The 21,702-nt window shown below is 44.1% G+C and overlaps 1 protein-coding gene across 2 annotated transcripts in view; it reads right to left on the bottom strand.

The window, feature by feature from the left end:
- Nucleotides 1-21,702, bottom strand: part of ZCCHC10 (zinc finger CCHC-type containing 10) — a 399,316-nt gene that overhangs the window by 11,336 nt on the left and 366,278 nt on the right. The window contains exons 2-3 of one of the 2 annotated variants that reach the window (XM_050792876.1): nucleotides 20,076-20,124; nucleotides 16,259-16,324 (exon numbers count right to left, since the gene is read on the bottom strand). In XM_050792876.1, the coding sequence (XP_050648833.1) occupies nucleotides 16,259-16,324; nucleotides 20,076-20,116 (107 nt within the window). In that variant the 5' untranslated portion in view covers nucleotides 20,117-20,124. Of the gene's footprint in view, nucleotides 1-16,258; nucleotides 16,325-17,554; nucleotides 17,655-20,075; nucleotides 20,125-21,702 lie in introns of those variants that run through there. The other variant, XM_050792875.1, reaches the window with a different exon arrangement.

Below are 21,702 nucleotides of genomic sequence, written 5' to 3'. Positions count from 1 at the left end.
GTAAGCTATCATTGCGCCACTGCACTTCAACCTGGGTGACAGAGGGAGATTCTCTTTTTTTTTTTTTTTTTTAAAGATGGAGTCTCACTCTGTTGCCCAGGCCGGAGTGCAGTGGCACGATATTGGCTCACCACAACTCTGCCTCCCAGGTTCAAGCGATTCTCCCACCTCAGCCTCCCAAATAGTTGAGACTACAGGCATGCACTATCATGCCCGGCTAATTTCTGTATTTTTTGTAGACGTGGGGTTTTGCCATGTTGGCCAGGCTGGTCTCAAACTCCTGGCCTCAAGTGATCCACCTACTTCGGCCTCCCAAAGTGCTGGGATTACAGGCATGAGCCACTGTGCCCTGCCTGATTCTGTCTCTTTAAAAAAAAAAAAAAAATGGCCAGGCACGGTGGCTTATTCTCGTAATCCCAGCACTTTGTGGGGCTGAGGCAGGCGGATTGCTTGAGGTCAGAAATTCGAGACCAGCGTGGCCAACATGGTGAAACCCGTCTTTACTAACACAAAAATTGCCAGGCTTGGTGGCGCACACCTGTAATCTCAGCTACTCAGGAAGCCGAGGCAGGAGAATCGTTTGAACCTAGAAGGCAGACGTTCCAGTGAGCCGAGATCACGCCACTGCACTCTGGCCTGGGCGCCAGAGTGAGGCTCTGTCTCAAAAAAAAAAAAAAAATTAAAACAAGATATGGAACAAGACAGAAATCCAGAGTTCAGTCAACTTCTGTGCTGGGTGTGTCTGTCCATCACAAGAGAGTAAGTATCACATATTACAAGCTAAGGAGACAAACTCTGCGTCAGAGTTAAGACGAAGGGCTATACCCTACGAATAAACCCAAGTTTTTACAAACTTCAGCCAACTTCTAGTTACCTAGAAGACTGAGAAAAATCCAGTCCCTGAAATTGGACTGATACAGCCAAGGAAGAAAAAGAAATAAAAGAACTGAAAAGGAAAAAACCTGTCATTTCTTATCGATTACGCATTAGGTACACTGTAAATCCTAATGAATCTACAGATAAAATATTTTGAAATAATTAGAATTAAGTGAGTTTAGCAAGGTTTTACATTTGGGTCCGCAATTTTTTTTTTTTTTTTTTTTTTTGGAGACAAAGTCTTGCTCTGTCGCCCAGGCTGGAGTGCAGTGGCGCGATCTCGGCTTACTGCAACCTCTGCTTCCCAGGTTAAAGCAATTCTCGGCCGGGCGCGGTGGCTCAAGCCTGTAATCCCAGCACTTTGGGAGGCCGAGACGGGCGGATCACGAGGCCAGGAGATCGAGAGACGATCCCGGCTAACACGGTGAAACCCCGTCTCTACTAAAAAATACAAAAAAACTAGCCGGGCGAGGTGGCGGGCGCCTGTAGTCCCAGCTACTCGGGAGGCTGAGGCAGGAGAACGGCGTAAACCCGGGAGGCGGAGCTTGCAGTGAGCTGAGATCCGGCCACTGCACTCCAGCCTGGGTGACAGAGCAAGACTCCGTCTCAAAAAAAAAAAAAGCAATTCTCCTGCGTCAGCTTCCGGAGTAGCTGGAACTACAGGCACACACCACCACGCACAGCTAATTTTTTGTATTTTAGTAGAGATGGGGTTTCACCATGTTATCCTGGCTGGTCTCAATCTCCTGGGCTCAGGCAATCCACCCGCCTCAGTCTCCCAAAGTGCTAGCATTACAGGTGTGAGCCACCACGCCCGGTACAGGTCAGCAAATTTTTCTGTAAAAGGTCAGGTAGTAAATATTACAGTCTTTGTGGAACAAGAGGCAAAACTGTGGATGTTATATAGGTACTCATGTAACATGAGAGAAAACAAATTTCCATATTTTGTGGACAAAATGGAGGCTCATACATAAACAACATTCTTAGCTTATGAGCCTCCAAAAACAGGTAGCAGGCAGGATTCAGTGACCATGGTTTGTGGAACCTTATATTAGCTATAGAGGCACCATATAAAGATGAATTGAGTTTCTATACAACAAAAACAGTTTTTGTATTTAGTTTGTAGAGATGAGGTCTCCTTATGTTGCCCAGGCTAGTTTCAAATTCCTGAGCTCAAGTGATCCTTGCACCTTGGCCTCCTAAAGTGCTGGCATTACAGGCGTGAATCACTGCACCAAGCCACAAAAACAGTTTAAAAGGAACTTTTTTTTTTTTTTTTTTTTTTTGAGATGGAGTTTTGCTCTTGTTGTCCAGGCTGGAGTACAATGGCGTGATCTCAGCTCACTGCAACAGCCACCTCCTGGATTCAAGTGATTCTCCAGCCTTAGCCTCCCCAGTAGCTGGGATTACAGGTGCCTGCCACCATACCCAGCTAATTTTTTTTGTATTTTTAGTAGATGCGGGGTTTCACTATGTTGGTCAGGCTGGTCTCGAACTCCTGACCTCAGGTGATCCACCCACCTTGGCCTTCCAAAGTATTGGGATTACAGGTGTGAGCCACCGCACCTGGCTAAAAGGAATCTTTTAATTTAAAAGAAAATTTTTTTTTTTTTTAAGAGAAGAGGTCTCACTAAGTTGCCAAGGCTGGTCATGAACTCCTGGGCTCAAGCAATCCTCCTGCTTTGGCCTCCCAGATTACAGACATGAGCCACTGCATAAGTGAACATTTTAAAAAGATAATATTTATAATAATCCTAGAAACTACCAAATACCTAGAAAACAGAGAAAAGAAGTGTGAGACTTTTAGGCAAAAACAAACCTTAGACCAGGCATGGTGGCTCACGCCTGTAATCCCAACACTTTGGGAGGCCAAGGCAGGTGGATCACAAAGTCAGGAGTTCAGGACCATCCTGGCCAAGATGATGAAACCCCATCTCTAATAAAAATACAAAAAAATTAGCTGGGCACAGTGGCAGACACCTGTAATCCTAGCTACTCAGGAGGCTAAGGCAGGAGAATTGCTTGAACCAAGACCAGGGCAGTAGAGGATGCAGTGAGCCAAGATCACACCACTGCACTCCAGCCTGGGCAGTAGAGTGAGACTCCATCTAAAAACAAAAACAAACAAACAAAAAAACAAAAACCCTGACTGAGATAAATTAAATACCAATATAAGTAGCTAAACAAATAGAGGGATATACCATGTTCATAGACTGGAAGGTTCAATATTATAAAATGTCAATTCTCTCCAAATTCCTGTATAGATTCAAAGCAATTCCAATAAAAATCCCAAAAGTTTCTTTGGGTGCAGAACTTAACAAGCTCATTATAAAATGTGTACACAGCCAGGCTCGATGGCTCTCTCCTGTAACCCCAGCACTCTGGGAGGCCAAGGTAGGCAGATCACTTGAGGTCAGAAGTTCGAGACCAGCATGGGTAACACGGTGAAAGCCCATCTCCACCAAAAAAAATTTTTTTTTAAATTATCTGGGCATAGTGGCATGCACCTGTAGTCCCCAACTACCTGGGAGGCCAAGGTAGGCAGATCACTTGAGGTCAGAAGTTCGAGACCAGCGTGGGTAACATGGTGAAAGCCCATTTCCACCAAAAAAAATTTTTTTAAATTATCTGGGCATGGTGGCATGCACCTGTAGTCCCCAACTACCTGGGAGGCTGAGGCAGGAGAATTGCTTGAACCTGGCAGGCAGAGGTTTCAGTGAACCAAGATCGTGCCACTGCACCCCAGCCTGAGCGACAGAGAGGATCCATCTCAAAAAAAAAAAAAAAAAAAAAAAAAAAAAAAAAAAAAAAGTGGGCCAGGCTCGGTGGCTCACTCCTGTAATCCCAGCACCTTGGGGGGTCGAGGCAGGCAAATCACCTGAGGCCAGGAGTTCAAGACCAGCCTGGCCAACATGGTGAAACCTCACCTCTACTAAAAATATAAAAATTAGCCGGGTGTGGTGGTGTATGCCTGTAATCCCAGCTACTTGGGAGGCTGAGGCAGGATAATTTCTTGAACTTGGGAGGCAGAGGTTGCAGTGAGCCAAGATCATACCACTGCACTCCAGCCTGGGCAACAGACTGAGACTCCATCTCAAAAAAAAAAAGTGTACAGAAATTCAAAAGGCTAGTAACAGACAAAATATAACAGAAAAACAAGATGAAGTAGAATATGAAAAGACAGTACAAAAATGGGACTAGGGGCCAATCACAGTGGCTCATGCCTGTAATCCTAGCACTTTGGGAGGCCAAGGCGGGTAGATCACTTGAGGTCGGAAGCCCAAGACCAGCCTGGCCAACATGGTGAAACCTCGTTTCTACTAAAAATACAAAAAATTAGCTGGGCATGGCAACACACACCTGTGGTCCCAGCTACTTGCGAGGCTGAGGCAGGAGAATTGCTTGAGCCTGAGAGGCGGAGACTGCAGTGAGCCAAGACAGCGCCGCTGCACTCCAGCCTGGGCGACAGAATGAGGCTCCATCTCAAAAACAAAAAACAAAAAACAAAAAAATTTTTAAAAAGGGACTAGGAAACACAAATGAACAATAAACATATGAAAAAGTATTCATTAGTAATCAAAGAAAAGCAAATTAAAACCCCAACACCACTACACCCCTCCCAGAAAGACTAAAAATAAAAACTAGTAATAGCAAATGTTAGCAAAGATATGTAGCAAAAGAGGCCAGGCGTGGTGGCTCACATGTGTAATCCCAGCACTTTGGAAGGCTGAGGCAGGCAGATCACAAGGTCAGTAGTTCGAGACCAGCCTGGACAACATAGTGAAACCCCATCTCTACTAAAAATACAAAAATTAGCTGGGCATGGTGGTGCGCACCTGTAGTACCAGCTACTAGGAGGGCTGAGGCAGGAGACTTGCTTGAACCCAGGTGGCGGACACTGTGGTCAGACAAGTTTGCGCCACTGCATTCCAGCCTGGGCAACAAAGCAAGACTCCGTCTCAAACAGAAAAAAAAAAAAAAAAAAGTTATGTAGGAAAAGAAACATCCATCCACTGTTGATAAGAATACAAATTGGTACAACTATTTTGGAAAAAAAAAAAAACCTCAAAAACAACCATTTACTATATTTGAAAAGATATGCTTACTCTATGGCTCAGCAATTCTACTTGCATGCAATAGAAATCCACGCGCAAGTATACCAAAAAATATTTACAATATTGCTTTTCCTTTATGTATTATAGCTTTTAAAAATTTTCAGTCACAACCTTACAGAAAAGTTCTAACTCTGTTTCAAATTATTTTTCCTGAATCATTTGTAAGTTGCCCACTTGATTCCTCATCAACCCAAAATATTTTACTGCATATTTTCTGTAAACTAGAAACTTCTCCTATATATCAATCAAAATCAAGAAATTAATATTGATACATTCCTACTATTTACTCTTTAGACCACATTTAAGTTTCATCAAATGTCTTAACGTCCCGTATAGCAAATTCAGTTTAGCGCCAGAGTTGCACTTGTCACATTTCTTTAGTCTCCTTCAGTAGGAAGAGTTCCTCCGTCACGTCTTGCTTTCATGATCTTGACACTTTTTTGAAAATTACAAGCCAGGTATCTTTGCAGTGTGCTTTAATTTGAGTTGGAAAATTTGCTTCCAAGCCCACTCATGTGGCTATTTGCAGAAGGCGTTAGTTTCTTGCCATGTTGGCCTTTCCACAGTGCTGCTTACAACACAGCTTTGCCCAGAGTGAATGACCAAGACCATCACTTTTGCTGTATTCTACTGATCACACAGACCAACCATGGTATAATGCGTGATTACACAAGGGTGTACCGGGAGACAGAGATCATCATAGTCCATCTTGGAGGCTGGCTATCACATCTGATATCTCTGAGTATCTTTGGCAGGAATAAAATAGAAGTGATGCTGTGTACTTCTCATTGTATCCTAGCAGGTTACCATAAGACTTAAATTTGTCTTATTACTGATGACGTTCACTTTGATCCCTTGGTTAAGGAGTGTCTACCAGACTTCGCCATTGTGAGGTTTTTTTGTTTTTTGTTTTGGTTTTTTTTGAGACTAAGTCTTGCTCTGGCACCCAGGCTGGAGTGCAGTGGCATGATCTCAGCTCACTGCAGCCTCTGCCTCCCGGGTTCCAGAGATTCTCCTGCCTCAGCCTACTGAGTAGCTGGGATTACAGGTGCGCATCACCACACCCAGCTAATTTCTGTATTTTCAGTAGAGACAGGGTTTCACCATGTTGACCAGGCTGGTCTCGAACTCCTGACCTCAAGTGATCTGGCTGACTTGGCCTCCCAAAGTGCTGGGATTACAGGCAGAAGCCACAGCGTTTGGCCTGTAAACTTACTTTTCATCCTTTTGTAATTGTGGCAGTTTTAAAATATGTCCACAAATTTTGTGGAATTGTAATTCCCCTCTCCTTGGGTGTGGCTTGGACTTCACAACTTGCTTCCAACTAACAGAATGAAGCAAGGTGAGGGAGTGTGACTTTGAAGACTAGGTCAAGCAGCTGTCATGTTATCAAGATAGTCAAGCAGCCGCCACAATGACCTATGTGGCAAGGAACCTCACCCTTCTGTCAATAGCCATGTAAGTGAACCATCTGGGAAGCAGATTCCTAGTTCTGGTCAAGCCTTCAGATAACTGCTGCCCCTACCAACATCCTGATCACAACCACATGGGACAGCCTGAGTCAGAACCACTCACCTAGGTCACTCCTCAATTCCTGACCCAGGGAAATTATGCATTAATATTTATTGTTATAAGCCACTAAATTTTAGAAGTAATCTGTTACACAGTAATTGGTAACTAATACAGTAATTATTTTGTGGGCTAATACTTGAAAGTCCATAAATATCCTACTCCTCATTAAATATTTAGTTCCTTTATTCATGAGTATGGATTAATGTTTTTCAATTTTATTCAATGGGTTATAATCCATCACCATCTTTTAGTCTGAGGCTCAAATTGTCACAGTTTTGGTCAGTGGGAGCCCCTTCAAGCTGGATTCTGTGTTCTTTTGACACGGCTCCTTTATTATTTGAGTATTTCCTTGCTTTCTGGTACAACAACAAAAACATCCAGGCTCAGTTTGTATTTTCCCTGCCCTAGCCTGAAACCAGCCATTTCTCCAAGGTGCTCTGATAATGTTTGGAGCCAACATGGGGGCACACACATGCTTGCTGTTACTGGGATATTGCTGCTCCTAGTTAGTGTCAGCGGATAGAGCTAGGGAACACACACACCTACTCATCTGTCAAATATACACACTTACATCTATATTTAATATTTTGAAAACCATGATTTCACACTGATAATCTTAATTCTAACCCAAATTCACAGATTTTTAAAATTTTTCTCCACTTCATCTTAGCCAAAAAGCCGAGAAGCAACTATTGTTTATTTTTCTCTTTTTTTTTGAGACGGACTTTTGCTCCTGTGCCCAGGCTGGAGTGCAATGGCGTGATCTCGGCTCACTGCAACCTCCACCTACTGGGTTCAATCGATTCTCTTGCCTCAGCCTCCCAAACAGCTGGGATTACAGGCGCCTGCCACCACACCCGGCTAATTTTTACATTTTTAGTAGAGGTGGGGTTTCACTATGTTGGACAGGCTGGTCTTGAACTCCTGACCTCAGGTGATCCGCCCACCTCAGCCTTCCAAAGTGCTGGGATTATAGGCGTGACCCACCGCGCCCAGCTATTTTTCTCTTCTATATTTCCTTCTTCAAGAATAAACCTGGTTGCCACTATCCTTAATAGATTACTTATTTGGTCAATTCCCCTTACGTAACCAAATACCCATTGTTGCCACTGCTGACTCCTCCCCCATATCCTCTTCACTTCACTTGAGATCTGCCCTGCACCCCCACCCCCCTGACTCCCATTGCCAGGCGGGCCCCCCAGCCACATTTCTCTTTATACTCAGGCTCCGGTACCCTATACCAAATTATACCCACCCACATACCCTGTGTGGATGTTCTCTCCATGAGGAGACAACTTTTGTTAAACTGCCTTGTGTGGACACCCCTGACCCAGCTTGGGATCTGACGCCCTGCACCAGACTTCCCCACTACTGGATGCCCTCTGCAACCTGTTGACATCACAAGCCAGTTCAAGCTCCTCTGTAGGTGCTCTCCTGACTCCACATTCAGCTCTAATATTTCAAAGCCAGGTTGATCCTCTGCATAGACACCTAGTGTGCTTATTCTAACCAATACCTTTAGGATTGCATTGTTCAGGAAAGGAAGGAGAAGAACTATAAAAATGTTTATAGCATGATTTTTTCATTTTTGAGACAAGAGTCTCACCCTGTTGCCCAGACTGGAGTGCAATGGTATGATCATGGCTCACTGCCCCCTCAATCTCCTAAGCTCAAGCCATCCTTCCACCTTAGCCTCTCAAGTAGCTGGGACCACAGGTGCCTACCACTATGCATGGCTAATATTTTTAGTTTTTGTAGAGATAGGGTCTCGCTCTGTTGCCCAGGCCAGTTCCAAACTCCTGGCCTCAAGCAATATTTCCACCTCAGCATCCCAAAGTGCTGGGATTGTAGGCATGAGCCACTGTGGTTGGCAGCATGATTTGCAGTATCCTCAAAATTGGAAATAATATGAAAGTAGAACAGAAATTTGTGGTACAGAATACAGTGGAATACTTCATGGTAATAAAAAAGAATAAATTACAGCTTTATTTAACATAAGATATAAGATAGACTCAAAAGAATCCAAATTGAACGATTCTATACAAAGTTTAAAGAGATAGCCAGGTGTGGTAGCTCACTCCTGTAATCCCAACACTTTGGGAGGCCAGGTGGGTGGATCACTTGAAGCCAGTAGTTCGAGACTAGCCTGGGCAACATGGCAAAACTCTGTCTCTACTAAAAATACAAAAAATTAGCTGTGTCGTAGCACATGCCTGTAGTTCCCAACTGCTCGGGAGGCTGAGGCCTACGAATCGCTTAAACCCAGAAGGTGGAGGTTGCAGTGAGCCGAGATCATGCCATAGCACTCCAGTCTGGGCAACAAAATGAGAATCTGTCTCAAAAAAAAAAAAAAGACAAAATTAAACTGTAGTGCACAGACAGTAAAAATATAAACCGAGGCCAGGCGTGCTGGTTCACACCTGTAACCCCAGCACTTCTTTAAAGTTTTAAAGAAATCTTTACTCTTCCACGACATAGCTATATGATCTTCAGCAAGCTGATTTTTTTTTTTTTAATTACAATAGAGACAACGTCTCACTATGTTGCCCAATCAGGTCTCAAACTCCTGGGCTGAAGTGATCCTCCCTCCTTGGCCTCTCTTTTTTTTGAGACGGAGTCTTCCTCTGTTGTCCAGATTGGAGTGCAGTGACGCAATCTCAGCTCACTGCAACCTCCACCTCCTAGGTTCAAACAATTCTCGTGCCTCAGCCTCCCAAGTAGCTAGGACTACAGGGCGTGCCACCCTGCCCTGCTAATTTTTGTATTTTTAGTAGAGACAGGGTTTCGTCATGTTAACCAGGCTTGTCTTGAACTCCTGACCTCAGGTGATCCTTGACCTCGGCCCACCTTGGCCTCCCAAAGTTTTGGGATTACAGGTGTGAGCCACCATGCCTGGCTAAGCAAGCCGATTTTTGAACTGAGTTCCCTCTTCTGAAAAATGTGGTAATACTGGCCAGGTGTGGAGGCTCATGCCTATAATCCCAGTACTTTGGGAGGCCAAGGCAGGAGGACTGCTTGAGGCCAAGAGTTTGAGACTTACCCTGGCCAACATAGCAAGACTCCATCTCTATTTAAAAAGAAAAAGTAGTAATATCTACTTTACTAGGTTATTCAGAGAATTAGCTGAGACCATAACCATGGCTCATACAAACTGTGTGCCAAGAATTTAAGTAAGTACTACTTATATGTGGTCACACCCAATCATAACAACCCAATGAATTAAGGGCACTATCTACTCTGTAGATTGGGAAGCAATATCTCCATTCTATAGATTGGAAAGTATATAAAGCAAGCAGTAAGGCATCTGACATAAAGTAACAAATAAATGAGAGCTATTATTACTAATCCACATATTAGAGCAATCAGAACGATGTGGACTAATGATACACAGAAATTAACATGTTCTCAAAACATGGTTGTTGGTTTTTTTGTTTGTTTTTGAGACGGAGTTTCGCTCTTATTGTCCAGGCTGGAGTGCAATGGCACAATCTCAGCTTACCGCAACCTCTACCTCCTGGGTTCAAGCAATTCTCCTGCCTCAGCCTCTCGAGTAGCTAGGATTACAGGCAGGCGCCACCACGCCTGGCTAATTTTGTATTTTTAGTAGAGATGAGGTTTCTCCATGTTGGTCTGGCTCGTCTCGAACTCCTGACCTCAGGTGATCCATCTGCCTCGGCCTCCCAAAGTGCTGGGATTACAGGCGTGAGCCATCGCGCCCAGCAAAACATGGTTGTTTTAAAAATAAAAGGTGTGAAGTCGCATGCAGGCCTCCCACCTCCCAGGCTCAAGACTAGCCTGGATAACACAGTGAGACCTCATCTCTACAAAAAAACAAAAATTAAGGCTGGGTGTGGTGGCTCACACCTGTAATCCCAGCACATTGGGAGGCTGAGGCAGGTGGATCATGTGAGGTCATAAGTTTGAGGTCAGCCTGGCCAACACGGTAAAACCCCGTGTCTACTAAAAATACAAAACTAAGCCAGGCGTGGTGGTGGGCTCCTGTAATCCCAGCTACTAGGAAGGCTGAAGCACGAGAATTGCTTGAACATGGCAGATGGAGGTTGCAAAGAGCTAAGATTGTGCCACTACACTCCAGCCTGGGTGACAAGAGCGAAACTCTGTCTCAAAAAAAATAAAAAAAAAAAAGTAGCCCGGGCACAGTGGCTCACACCTGTAATCCCAGCACTCTGGGAGGCCGAGGCAGGCGGATCACGAGGTCAAGAGATCGAAACCATCCTGCCCAATATGGCGAAACCCCGTTTCTACTAAAAATACAAAAATTAGCTGGGCAGGGTGGCGCGCGCCTGTAGTTCCAGCTCCTTGGGAGGCTGAGGCAGGAGAATTGCTTCATCCTGGGAGGTAGAGGTTGCAGTGAGCCAAGATGGCGCCATTGCATTCCAGCCTTGGCACAGAGCCAGATACCGACTCAAAAAGTAAATAAATAAAAATAAAAATAAATAAATAAAAAATTAGCTGGGTGTAGTGGCACCCCATAGTCCCAGTTACTCAGGAGGCTGAGGTGGGAGGATCATTTGAGCCCAGGAGGTTGAGGCATGTGAGCCATGATAGCACCACTGTGCTCCAGCCTGGGTGACAGAGTGAGACCCTGTCTCAGGAAAAACACAAAAACAAAAAAGTCATTGAGGGAGCCAGTAGATATTGTCACTGGTTCAAAAGATAATTCAGGCTGGGCATTGTGGCTCACGCCTGTAATGCCATTACTTTGGGAGGCTGAGGCGGGTGGATCACCTGAGGTCAGGAGTTCGAGACCCGCTTGGCCAACATGGGGAAACCCCATCTCTACTAAAAATACAGAAAATTAGCTGGGCATGGTGGCGGTCACCTGTATTCCCAGCTACTCGAGAGGCTGAGGCAGGAGAATCACTTGAACCTGGGAAGTGGAGGTTGCAGTGAGCCGAGATCATGCCACTGCACTCCAGCCTGGACAACAAGAGCAAAACTTCTATCTCAAAAAAAAAAAAAAAAAAAAAAAAGATAATTCCAACAACACACTTATATGGGCAATCAGTAATGCTGAAATGAATTTACAAATAGTTGACAACTGGTCAGTAGACATTGGGCAATAACTGATTGTATTGCACTGCCTTTTTAAAATTTTATTTTATTTTTTTTGGAGATGGAGTCTTGCTCTGTGGCCTAGGCTGCAGTATAGTGGCATGATCTCAGCTCACTGCAACCTCTGCTTCCCGAGTTCAAGCAATTCTCCTGCCTCAGGCTCCTGAGTAGCTGGGACTATAGGCATGCACTACCACACCTGGCTAATTTTTGTATTTTTTAGTAGAGATGGGGTTTCACCATATTGGCCAGGCTGGTCTTGAACTCCTGACCTCAAGTGATCCACCCTCCTCGGCCTCCCAAAGTGCTGGGGTTACAGGCGTGAGCCACCACACCCGGCCTTTTTTTTTTTTTTTTGAGAGAGGGAGTCTTGCTTTGTCACCCAGGCCACTGCAACCTCCGCCTCCCAGATTCAATCAATTCTCCTGCCTCAGCTTCCCCAGTACCTGGGATTACAGGTGCCTGCCACCATGCCCGGCTAATTTTTGTATTTAGTAGAGATGGGGTTTCACTATGTTGGCCAGGCTGGTCTCAAACTCCCAACCTCAAGTGATCCGCCTGCCTCGGCCTCCCAAAGTGCTGGAATTATAGGTGTGAGCCACCACATCCAGCCTGCACTGCATTTTTACGAGCAAGAATCTTCCGCAATACTGTAAGTTTCCTATGACTTAAAGATTTGAGAAACAGTGCAAAGACAATGAAAGAAGCGGGCCCTCATAGAGTCACATAGCCAGGAAGGGTGGACTAAACGGAGCACTCAGTAATCATCTTGTCTTTCTGTCCACTTCAAAGCCTTTCACGACTTTCCCTAAAAATGAAAATATGTGAGGGTGTTGGGGGTGGAGGTCCATAGTCTTCTTTTCCAAGCTTATAGGTTGTTTTCTCCAAATTGAGAAATTGATAGCTTGGGACCCTAGTCATTAAAAATATCCACCAGATATTGTGCAGCTTGTTTTTTATTGTTATAAATATGACATTCACAAATATCATCTAAAGCTCAGGTACGAGGCTGGACGCAGTGGCTTACGCCTATAATCCTGGCACTCTGAGCAGCCAAGGCAGGATCACCCGAGCTCAGGAGTTTGAGACCAGCCTGGGCAACACTGTCTCTAAAACAAGAAAAAAAAAAGAAAAAAAGGAAAAAAAAAAGAGAGAGAGAGAAAACAAATGAAGCCCAGGTATGATTATCATATTTTATATGTATGTTTTAAACACTCACAACTCACGAATCACCCCTAAAAATACTAATCTTCCATAAAGATTGCTGAGTTAGACAAACATAATTTCAAAACAAACACAATTACCATTTCTTTCTACCCAAATGAATTATCTATTCAAACAATATTTCATTTCTGTTTGCTAAGGTAAAGTTGAAGGATGTATTTGAATGGTACAGGCTTTTTACGTGAAACGACGTTCTTTGATACCAAAAATACTAGGACACACTTCCCATATTGGCAAAGTTGTTTTTTTAATGCCTATTGTCGGCAAAAGCGGGGAATAGCCACTCTGTAAATGGACACCGCTGGTGAGAATGTAAAGTGGCACAAATTTTTCAAAGAGCAACTTGTTAATATGCAACGAAAAAATTTAAAATGTGCACACCAGCCAGGTGCAGTGACTCACACCTATAATCCCAGCACTTTGGGAGGCCAAGGCGGGTAGATCACTTGAGGTCAGGAGTGACCTGTTGACTAGCCTGGCCAACATGGTAAAACCCTATCTCTACTAAAAATAAAAAAATTAGCTGGGTGGGGTGGTGCATCTGTAGTCCTACCTACTCAGGAGGCTGAGACAGGAGAATTGCTTGAATTCCAGAGGCAGAGGTTGCAGTGAGCTGAAATCGTGCCTCTGCACTCTAGCCTGGGTGACAAAGTGAGACTCCATGTCATAAATAAATAAATAAATAAATAGTGCATACCAAAAAGGGAACATAAAAGATGACCATTTATCTAGAAAATACCTAAGAATCCAAAAAATAGAGCAACTAGACCAGGCACAGTGGCTCACGCCTATAATCCCAGCACTTTGGGAAAGAGAGGTGGGAGGATCATTTGAGCCCAGGAGTTCAAGACAAGCCTGGGCAACATAGCGACACCCTGCCTACACAAAAAATAAAATTGTGACCAGGAGTGGTGGTTCACGCTTGTAATATCCCAGCACTTTGGAAGGCCAAGGCAGATCACTTGATACCAGGAGTTTAAGACCAGCCCAGCCAACACGGCGAAACCCTGACTCTCCTGAAAATACAAAAATTAGCCTGTAATCTCAGCGACTTGGGAGCTGAGGCATGAGAATCACTTTAGCCAGGGAGGCAGAGGCTACAAGGAACCGAGATCGTGCTACTGTACTCTAGCCTGGGCCACAGAGCAAGACTCTGCCTCAAAAAAATATAAATAAAAAAATAAAATAAAATTGCTGAGTGTAGTGGGTTGCAGCTGTAGTCTCAGTTACTCGGGAGGCTGTGGTGGGAGAATCATTTGAGCCAGGAGTTCGAGGCTGTAGTGAGAGATATGATCATACAACTATACTCCAGCCTGGGTGACAGAGCAAAAGCCTGTCTCTTTAAAAAAAAAAAAAAGAGCTACTAGAACTAAAAAATTAGTAAGGTCAGAGGACATAAGAACATTATACAGAAGACCACCAGCAACAAGTGAAACTAAACATTTTTTTTAATTTGTATTTATTTATTTTTTTGAGACAGAGTCTCGCGCTGTCACCCAGGCTGGAGTGCAGTGGTGCAATCTTGGCTCACTGCAAGCTTTGCCTCCCAGGTTCACGCCATTCTCCCACCTCAGCCTCCTGAGTAGCTGGAACTACAGGCACCCACCACCATGACCAGCTAATTTTTTGTATTTTTAGTAGACGGGGTTTCACCATGTTAGCCAGGATGTTCTTGATCTCCTGACCTTGTGATCCACCCACCTCGGCCTCCCAAAGTGCTGGGATTACAGGCGTGAGCCACAGCACCTGGCCTAATTTTTTGTATTTTTAGTAGAGATGGGGTTTCACCGTGTTAGCCAGGATGGTCTCGATCTTTTAACCTTGTGATCCGCCCACCTCGGCCTCCCAAAGTGCTGGGATTACAGGTGTGAGCCACTGCGCCTAGCCTTTTGAAACTAAAATTTTTTAAAAACACTATTACAATACTTCAGGACAAATCTGACAAAAGACATGCAAGACCTCTACCCTGAAAACTACAAAACACTGCTAAGAGAAATTAAAGATGACCTAAACAAACGGCGAGATATACACATGCACGGATCAGAGAACTCAATACTGTTAAGATGTCAATTCTCCATAGGTTGATCTGTACACTCAACGCAATCCCAGCTGAAATTGCGGCAGCTTTTGGTAAGCTAATTCTAAAATTTATCTGGAAATACAATATAAAATAGTCAAAATAACTCTGAAAAAGAGAAAAATCAGAGGGCTAACACGTGGTTTCAAGACTTACTATGAAGCTACAGTAATCATGACACTACCAGACTTTATAAATACTGTCCATTCGGCCACTCTAAATTTACAAATTTTTTTTACTTCAATATTAAATTCATCTTAGCTTACTATAATTTTACTTGATAACTTTTTTTTTTTTGGAAACAGAGTCTTGCTGTGTCACCCAGGCTGGAGTGCAATGGTGCGATCTCGGCTCACTGCAACCTCTGCCTCCCAGGTGATAGTGATTCTTCTGCCTCAGCCTCCCAAGTAGCTGGGATTACAGGTGCCCGCCATGACACCTGGCTAATTTTTTGTATTTTTAGTAGATATGGGGTTTCACCATGTTGGTCAAGCTGGTCTTGAACTCTGGACCTCAGGTCATCTACCTGCCATGGGCCACCCAAAGTGCTGGGATTACAGACGTGAGCCACCACACCCAGCCTACTTTATAACTTATAAATGTTTAAAACTTTTTGACTCTTTTGTAATAACAACACACAAACACATAGCTGTACAAAAATACTTTTCTTTCTCTGTATCTTCATTCTATAAGCTGTTTTCTGTTAAAATTTATTTTTCTTTTTAAACTTTTTTGTTAAAAACTAAGACACACACACATTAGCCTAGGTCTACACAGGGTCAGGATCATCAAGATGTCACTAGGCAATAAAATTTTTTTTTTTTTACCTCCATTATAATATTATGGGACAACCACAGAATTAATATATGGGATCTGTTATGTGGTGCATGACAAAACAGAGAAAGATCCAGTTACGGCCTGCATGGTTTGGTACTGTCCAACCTTTTTTTTTTTTTTTTTGAGACGGACTCTCGCTCTGTCACCAGGCTGGAGTGCAATAGTGCAATCCTGGCCCACTGCAACCTCTGTCTCCTGGGTTCAAGCAATTCTCCTGCCTAGCCTCCTGAGTAGCTGGGACTATAGGCGCGTGCCACCACACCCAGCTAATTTTTGTAGAGACGGGGTTTCACCATGTTGGCCAGGATGGTCTCGATCTCTTGACCTTGTGATCCACCCGCCTTGGCCTCCCAAAGTGCTGGGATTACAGGTGTGAGCCACCACACCCGGCCTTGTTCAACATTTTCATAAATGCCTTGTATGAGGACACAAATGTACATATTTATCAAACCTGCAGTTGACACAAAGCTGACAGGGATACCTAATAACGATGGATGGCTGAATCAGGATCCAAAACGTCTTGACAGGCTGCAACTCTGTGTCGAATCTAACAAGATGAAATTTAACAAGGACAAAGGTAAGTCTGACACTTAAGTCCAGAAAATCAGTACAAGGCAGGGGAGGTCTGACTTGATGACAATTCAAGTAGAAAACAAGGTTTTTTAGCCGACTGAAATCATAGCAAGGGTCAAAAACAAGGGAGTCAGAAAGAAGTGAGGTTTAACTTTATAAATATTATTTCTTTTCAGCTCAACATAAACTTTTAGATAGATTTGAAAAACACAACAGGCCACGTCAGGAGGTAGTACACATTACTGGAAATCTTCAAGCCAAGTTTGATAACGACTCTGGATGTTGAAGAGGAAGTAGTGGAATCTCATATAAGGTTTAATAGAAGAAATGACCCCAAATGTTGCCTAGATTCCATAGTTTACTTAATATGGGTATATGTAAGTACAGTTTACAAGGTAAAAATAATTTCATTCCAATTGATTTAGTAGACTGACTAGTTAAGTCTCTGAAAGAGCTACTCAATGAGGAGTTTGTATTTAGGCTTTTTTCCCCGTTTTCTTCTATTAGTCCAAAGATCTTTTTTTTTTTTTTTTTTTTTTTTTTGAGAACGATAAGGCCAGGCGCGGTGGCTCACGCCTGTAATCCCAGCACTTTGTGAGGCTGAAGCAGGCAGATTACCTGAGGTTAGGAGTTCGAGACCAGCCTGACCAACATGGAGAAACCCCGTCTCTACCAAAAATACAAAATTAGTCAGACGGGTGGCACATGCCTGTAATCCCAGCTAAAGGAGGCTGAGGCAGGAGAATCACTTGAACCTGGGAGGTGGAGGTTGTGGTGAGCCAAGATTGTGCCACTGCACTCCAGCCTGGGCAACAAGAGCGAAACTCCATCTCAAAAAAAAAAAAAAAAAAAAAAAAAAAAAAAAAAATGATGATAGTACTTTCTCACTTCTCATTACTAACTTAAAAACTATTTTAAATTTGTTGTTATAGAAGTAATATATGCTCCTTGTAAATAAAATTAAACCTTTTTGATGAATATAAAATGAAAAGTAAAGGCTCCTCTTCTGCTTTCCCCCCAAATACATTCCCCAAACTCTCTTGGACTTCGCAAGCCTCTAAAGGCCCTCCTTTGCTGAATCCCTTGGAGACTTACACTCTGTATACTGTCCGGAGCTGCACGCCCCGGCCATAGCGAATAATAATTAAAGATTAAACGCCTGAGCTATATTCATTTCCACCCCACACCTTCTCCCTAGATTTACCTTCTTCCCTGTATTAATACCGCCATTAAAAGATGGCGCTCTTCCTGCTTCTTCTTCATTCATTTTTCCTGCGCCCGCGAAAAGACTACCTGACTGCGCAGGCGCAACATGACGTCCGACCAACCGGAGAAACCGAAGCCTATCTGGCCACACCTTCCGCAATGAGGTCATTTCCGCCTTAGCCCAACCCCTTCCCCTCCAAATGTATATAAGGCATTGCATTACCACCATTAAACCAGACTTGATCAGAGCACTGTCTTGTCTCCATTTCTCGTGTCTCTTGTTCCCCAAATTCCCACCCCCTCCTCCAGGGCCTGCTCTGACTATCCCGCGGGCCGGGATACGTGGCGCCCAACGTGGGGCAGTATACCACAACGGTTTTTACAGTATGCCACATGTTTGCTTCCCAACAGGACCAAAAGCTCCTTAAAGGTAAGATTTGTCTTTTACAAATCATGTAACTCATGTACCAAATACAGACACGTTGTAGATATAAAACATTTAACTTTTGATACTTCTGAAACAATAAATAGCAGTATTATCCAGATGCTAAGTCTTATTTTCACTTCATATTTAAAGTGGACATTAGTTTTGCCAATCCTGCATTCATTTACCTCCTCTGACCTATCTACCCTGGTTATCATTGGCTTATGGTCATCCATTCAGTTGTACTGAAAGGAGAATAAGATCTCTAAATCAATCAGATATTCACAATCCCACAGGCATAGTTTAACATTGGGCATGTAATCCAATCTAGACCAAAGAAGTACAATCAACTTGAAGCTGAGAGAATATAAAGGACCCTGGATACTGCAGCCATCTTGGGAGCAAAGAATAGAGCCTATTCAAATATGGAGCCAACAACCAAAGAGCAAGTGTGAGAGACAGACAGGGAGAAACGGAACCTGGTGACATCATTTAGCACTCCCTTTAAGTATTATCATCCCATTTTTGATCTCAGAATTGTCTGACTTAATGGTAGGCACAGTGGCTCATGCCTGTAATCCCGGCACTTTGGGCGGCTAAGGTGGGATCACTTGAGATAAGGAGTTCGAGACCAGCCTGACCAACATAGTGAAACCCCATCTCTACTAAAAATACAAAAATTAGCAGGGCATAGTGGTGGGCACCTGTAGTTCCAGCTACTCGGGAGGCTGAGGCAGGATAATCATTTGAACCAGGGAGGCAGAGGTTGCAGTGAGCCAAGATCACACCACTGCATTCCAGCCTGGGCAACAGAGTGAGACTCCGTCTCAAAAAAAGAACCGTCTGACTTCAAGCCTTCTTTCTTCACCAAGCTTACTACTCTAACTCCCTAAGTCTGTCTGTACATTTGAGGAACTCTTCTTATCAGGCCTGAAAGTGTAGATGGAAAGGAAAAGAGAAAAAAAGGGATTATTTGAATTAAAAATATATAAAAAGATATAAATACACATATATATACTAGCAGACTTTGAGCTATATATGGACATGAAAATGGAGATGGCATGAAATATTTTATGAAAAAGAGGCAGATGTTTGGATGTGCAAAGGCTGTTGGAAAAAAAAGCTTTATAAGAAAGGGCATCTGGGGTGACCCTTGCATTATTTGTCAGGTGTGAATCTCTTCTGCCACTCTCTCTTATTCATTAGGCGTAATGGCCATCTTTCAGTTCTTTAAAAAGTAAGTTTCAGCCTCAAAGCAATTATGCCACTATCCGGATGCTCTTTCTCCAAATCCTCTTACGACTGTTAATTTTTCACCCTTTAAATCTCTGTTCAAATTCCACCTCTTCAGAGATGCCTTTTCAGTCCAACCAACCTAAAGTGGGCCTTTCTCTCTTTCCATCACAACAGTTTGTTTCCTTCAAAGCTGTTATCACCAGCTGTATTTACATTTAGTAGTTTATCGACTGTTTCCATCACTAGAATGTAAGCTCTCTGAAAGCAAGGATTTTTGTCCTAAAAAACACCTCTTTTTCTTTATACCCAATGTCTGGCACAGAACGGTAGGTACTAGATAAATTAATATTTATTGAAAGAATGAGTACCAAAAAGTGATAAGATAGCTTGGGAGGGCAGTCGGCATTGTAGGCAGGATTCCTAGGGAAGGCGCTAGAATAAGGAAGTAGGAAAAGGCAGCAGGGATGGACGCTAAATAGGAAACTGAAGGTTTACGTCGGCCGGCATAAAGGTGTCGGACCGGGGCTTCAGGGCTCCCTTGTCGACGCCTGGGGTTGGCGGAGGGGCATAAATCACTGAGTGACCAACTGTGGGCGTTCCCTTCAGAGAAACCAAACGCGACAGTTGTCTTCAAACCCCGCTCTGTCCCGTGCCGCAGACTTTACACGGCTGTCTTCCGTGAAATCGCTAACCCACGGTCACCAGACTTATCGCTCGGGCCCGAGCCCCTCGGGAGCCAGAAGCGTGTTTGAGAAACAGACATTCTCCGCCGGTCCCAACAGGGGTCCGACACTAGCCCGTTGACGCGCGTTTCACCGCTCCCAGCCCGCCGGTGGGCCCGAACCGGATCCTTACTTACGCTTGTCTCCGAGCTATGAGCCGATGCATGGGAGTCGCCATCTTAGCGCGGTCAAAGCCGGCCGCGCAGGGTTTTGGGAAACTCCTCGGAAGGGCGGGGCTTCCAACCGGCAGGCCGTAGACGTAGGCGAGGCCAGACAGGCCTCTAGGGGTTCTGGGGCAGCCTCCGCGGCAGGATCTCAGTGCCGGCTCGGGAGGGGAGGGAGGGGAGGGGAGGGGAGGGGAGGGGAGGGAGGGGAGGGGAGAGGCTGGTGGATCGGGAGGGGCCGGTGTCTCCAGTGTGGGTCTCGGGTTCTCTGGCGGAACCGGGTTTCAAAGGATGATTACAGGCAAGAACATTATCTGTGGAAAATGAGGACCACATTCTCGAACGAGGGATACACATACAAAGACAAAGAATCAAACTGTGGTGTTCAGAAACTTAGTAGTCTGGAGAATAGAAAGGAATTAGTTGACCAGCAATTGAAAGAATGACTTTAGCAAGCCATAGAGTGCAAACATACACGTTATTTCTGTTTTGTATCTATTTCACAGGGTTGTTACAAGTACTGTGTAAAGCTGCTTTGTCAAGCAGAAAAGGACTATACAAATATTTTACAATATTTTAGCTGCACCTACATCTAATGTCAGCTCACGGAGCTATTATTCTCTTAAAACACGTTCTCTGAAATATATATAACTTTCTGAAGTGTATGTGTGTGTGTGTTTCCGGGTCATCCATATTTTTTCCTTTTTTTTTTTTTTTTTTTTTTTTTCCATTTGAGACAGAGTCTCGCTGTGTCGCCAGGCTGGAGTGCAGTGGCGCCACCTTGGCTCAGTGCAACCTCCAGGTCCCTGGTTCAAGAGATTCTCTTGCCTCAGCCTCCCGAGTAACTGGGATTACAGGCACACACCACTATGCCCAGCTAATTTTTGTGTTTTTACTAGGGACGAGGTTTCACCATGTTGGCCAGGATTTTCTCGATCTCCTGACCTCATAATCCGCCCGCCTCAGCCTCCTAAAGTGTTGGGGTTACAGGCTTGAGCCACCGCGCCCAGCCATATGTTTTCAATTAATAATTAACACTTAAAATGTTTTAGGAGCTGAGGACAGAGCATTTGAACAAATAAAATCCGTGTACACATGGAACTTTCTACACACCATGAATGAAAACTATTCCCATGGGATAAGTACTCTTAACGAAAAATATCTTAGAGTAAGGGATTAAAGAGTGATTAGGAGTTAGGGAGAGTGATGATGTGACCTTTGAGCACAACTTGTTCTTCAAAAATCTTGGGCTCTTACGTGTTGTGTTTTCTAGCTTGCTTTTTTCATTCATCAGTGTATTTATGAAAATGTTTCCCGGCCAGGCGCAGCGGCTCATGCCTGTAATCCCAGCACTTTTGGAGGCCGAGACGGGTGGATCACCTGAGGTTGGGAGTTCCAGACCAGCTTGACCAACATGGAGAAACCCCGTCTCTACTAAAAATACAAAGAAATTAGCCGGGCATGGTGTTGCATTCCTGTAATCCCAGCTACTCGGGAGGCTGAGGCAAGAGAATCACTTGAACTCGGGAGGCGGAGGTTGCAGTGAGCCGAGATCGCACCATTGCACTCCAGCCTGGGCAACAAGAGTGAAACTCCGTCT

Source organism: Macaca thibetana, chromosome 6, assembly GCF_024542745.1.
Source record: "Macaca thibetana thibetana isolate TM-01 chromosome 6, ASM2454274v1, whole genome shotgun sequence".
NCBI lineage: Eukaryota > Metazoa > Chordata > Mammalia > Primates > Cercopithecidae > Macaca > Macaca thibetana.
This window is presented reverse-complemented; position numbering and strand designations above follow the sequence as displayed.